The sequence below is a fragment of the Impatiens glandulifera genome, chromosome 1, assembly GCF_907164915.1.
Source record: "Impatiens glandulifera chromosome 1, dImpGla2.1, whole genome shotgun sequence".
In the NCBI taxonomy this organism is placed as follows: Eukaryota; Viridiplantae; Streptophyta; class Magnoliopsida; order Ericales; family Balsaminaceae; genus Impatiens; species Impatiens glandulifera.
The window spans coordinates 82,881,084-82,884,890 of NC_061862.1; the positions used below are offsets into that span (position 1 = coordinate 82,881,084).

At 38.0% G+C, this 3,807-nt stretch overlaps 1 protein-coding gene across 1 annotated transcript; it reads right to left on the minus strand.

Annotated features, from left to right (window-relative positions):
* Window positions 1-1,141: 1,141 nt before the first annotated feature.
* Window positions 1,142-3,578, minus strand: LOC124919116 (scarecrow-like protein 11). The gene has a single exon (XM_047459276.1). The coding sequence runs from the start codon at window positions 3,482-3,484 to the stop codon at window positions 1,553-1,555; it is 1,932 nt and encodes a 643-aa protein (XP_047315232.1). The 5' UTR covers window positions 3,485-3,578; the 3' UTR covers window positions 1,142-1,552.
* Window positions 3,579-3,807: the final 229 nt, after the last annotated feature.

The window sequence follows — 3,807 nt, forward strand, 5'->3', positions numbered from 1 at the left end:
ATATATATATATATATTTATAATATATAAATATTACCTATTCAGAAATAAATGAGAGCAGAATCTTTTTTAATTATTGTGAGAGATTTTATATATATATAAATGATTAGATGAGAGAATTTGGTGAGAGAATTCCATATATATATATATATATATATATAGTTAAGAGGAATTAGAATATTTTTTAAATATATATTGGAAAAAATGAGGAGATAAATTATTTTTTTAATAAATTTATATTATATAATTTTATTTTTTTTTTTAGAACGCTGGGTTCCGCTACTCCTATGGAGTGCAACTAATCCCCGCGGGTTAAGTACATAGCCCGCAAACATACTTAACCAATTAACCAGGCGCAGAACTTGCGCCTGACGGGCTTGAACCCAGGACCTCATGGAGGCCTGGGGATATCCACCTCTTGTTGCCACTAGGCTAGAAGAGGGGATAAAAAATGGGACAAAGGATTAAGTTTGTAGCCCGCAAACACACTTAATCATTTAACCAGGCGCAGAACTTGCCGCCTGACGGGCTCGAACCCAGAACTTAGGGTTGATATCCACCTCTTTTTGCCGCTAAAATGGGACAACGGATTAAGTATGTAGCCCGCAAACACACTTAATCATTTAACCAGACGCAGAATTTGTCGGCCGACGGGTTCGAACCCAGAAACTTAATATATTATTATATATTAAAAATAGATAAAGAGATTTTTTAAATTATGATAAGAGATATTTAAATTATATATGAAATGTTATATCTATATATATATAAATCAAAGTGGAAGAAGCTGACAATCTGTCCAAGAATAATAAATGGAGGGACATATGATGGTTATAGTTAGATTAAAATATTATTAGTAGAGAAAGTATAAAAGCATGGTACCATAATTAGTTGGAATGTATTATCTCGATCCTTCTTATTTGTAAACCCTAACCGCTACATTTGTGGGCTTACTTTATTTATAATTAGTTGGTAAGTTATTAATTCGTATCCATACATTTATGGGCTTACTTTATTTACAATAACAGCAGTAATTAATACTGTTTTGTAAAACACAAATAATGGCTCCAATAAATGGGCACATGAAATCAATGACTTTCAACATAGAACTACAGTGGAAAGTGATAAACATTGAATTATAATTAGGTTTATACTATAATGGAAATTCCATTAAACAATTAGCCAATTAACTTTGGCACCAAAACACATTTATTTACACTATTTAATTGCCAACCCTAACAAAGCCACAAGCAATGAAAACTTGAACAGCTATTAGGAGAAGCAATTGAACACAGGCTCATGTTATTGGTTCGGTTTTTGAACCTTTTTTCTCTAAGTGATCCGGTTGTGAAAACTCGAACTCATAATCTTAATAACATAAATTATGCCCTCAAACACTACGGAGTGTTTGGACTAATAAGTATTTATAATAAAATATAAACACAGTAGACAAATAACAAGTAGGTAGTATTTATTTTACCCATGACCGACGTCAAGATACGCGTTTTTGTGTCCTTTATCACTGAATTATGAGTCTCCACGATGCGATAGTACTAGTTGTATCGAAGTTGTTGATGAGCATCTTCTTCTTCTGCTGGCTTCCAACAAGAGACACAATAGATGATTCTTCCTTTCCATCCCTGAATCATCCACTTCCCATCTGTATCCACTGTGAATTCCTTATGATAATTCCGTTTAACATTAGCCGCAGTCTCCTCCACGACATCCCAGTTCAAATCCTGCTGCCTGAATCCAGCCCTATGAATCCTGACTTGCCATTGTTTATATGTCTCTGGCCTCTCAATTCTCTCAAAACCCTCACAAGCCACTACATTCATGATGTCTCTCCCCATAATCTCCTCTTCGAACAACATTCTTCCCCTGTTCTCTCTTCCAACAACAACTGTATCGAACATGTCAAACCACGACGAGAAATGGAAAATCGCCTCCCTGAATCTAGTCACAAAGAAGGGAGCACTGTACATTCCTATCATCTCTCCATGGATAAACAGATCAGGGTTTAACTTCCTTATCACTTTCAGCAACGCGTCTCGAGGGCTGTCAAGGATTACAGTCTCGTCGAGAAGATTCCTCAGACGATTCATCGAGTTCACTATCAACAACTCCCCTGGCTTCTTCTTGACGTGGAGGAGATCTCCAGCTTCAATCTCGTCCCATTTCTTAGCTATAGAAGTGAATTTGAATGGGACTTTGAATCTCTTACAGTAAGTTGCCAGTCTACGTCCAGTCTCTTCGATCCTCTCCGCTGGCCTGAGACCCGGCTGAGGGAAGTCAATTCCGGTGATGTGTATCTTGGGTGGACCTCCGGGTCTGAAAGAGAGGTTTTGAATCAGACAAGGCCATTGGAAACCATAGAGGATACCGAAATCGATTATGTGAAGGCTATCCGCATTACCTACTAACTTCATTATCGATTTATTCGCGTACGAATTCGATGCCTTGTTGAAAGGGGATGCGGTTACATAAAGCTGATAACCTCTCAATACATCTGCGGCGGAAATCCTTTTCCTGATGAAAGCTGCGTATGAAGTAGTTCCTGTGCCGGCCAAACGAGCTTCAAGAGCATTCGCGAAGAAATGAGCCATTCTTTGTGTACCGTTACCATAAGGAGATGAATGATTTCTTATCTGTTTTAGGATCTCATACGCGTTACGTAGATCGAAGCTAGCAGCTGATTGAGCACAATTAACAAGAAGAGTACTCAGGTCTACCGTTTCTCCTTTTCCACCAGTCTTCTTCCCGCGTGACTTTGACCTGTTCAACGATTTGATCCCAGACCGACAAATCTGAACAGTCTTATCACAGTTTTGATGGAGGTGAGGGTTTAAGATCGGACATAACAAAGCCTTATCGTATGCCTCCTGCAATTCGTCATCCGATTCATCTAGATACATCGCCAATTGCTTGTTACTCGGGCCAGCGATTTCACTATCATTACCATCATCATCATCATCGTCGTCTACTTCATGCGATTTTCTTCTCCTCCTCCTCCTGTTCCACGATCCAGTTGGCGAATCATCGTCGCGAGCGGGAGAAATAGTGTTAGCAGATGAGAAATTCCTAAAAACCGTTTGCAAGACATAATCATGCAAATTCTTCTCATCCAGAACCAAATCGGATGGTTTGGATTGATTCGTAACCGTGGAAGCAGAGCCAGAATCACTGGAAGTATTGTCTTCATGAGATGAAACAAGCGCTTTGTAGAAAGATTTCTCGGTGGCTTGAAGAGCGAGAATATCGGTGAACATACAAGGTTTGTTTACCAAATCCTCTTCATCCATAAGCATCTGAGTAATAAACCTGAGAGTTGCATCGCAGTCTTCTGAGAAAGAGGAACCGTTAGCAGCAGCAGCAGCAGCATCGTCATCATCTGCATCTTCGTAGATCTGGCCTTCAAGATTCAATCTAGTGGCAGGAACGTTTCTGCTCAAAGAAGGACCTGAAATTCCTCTTGATATCGCCATTAATCAATCATCTAAGTAGATTATAGAAGATTGTTTCTCAAGTCTGAATTCGAGATTTTGAGTTCAGAAGAGAGAGAAATAATGAAGGTGAAGACGACGGCGTGAGTTTATACCTCATTTGACTATTCGTCCATATTTATGCAATATTCTAACTATTAGTAATTAAATAATTTATTACTTTTTACCTTTCTTCTTTAACAATTTTGTTTTTTTGCACGTGCTTTTTCATTTTTCCAATTGGTTTTTTTTTATAATTATATATATTTAAGAGTAATTATAAAACGAGATTTTATGTTAGAAGTGTCGTGAAGACGTAAAAACAC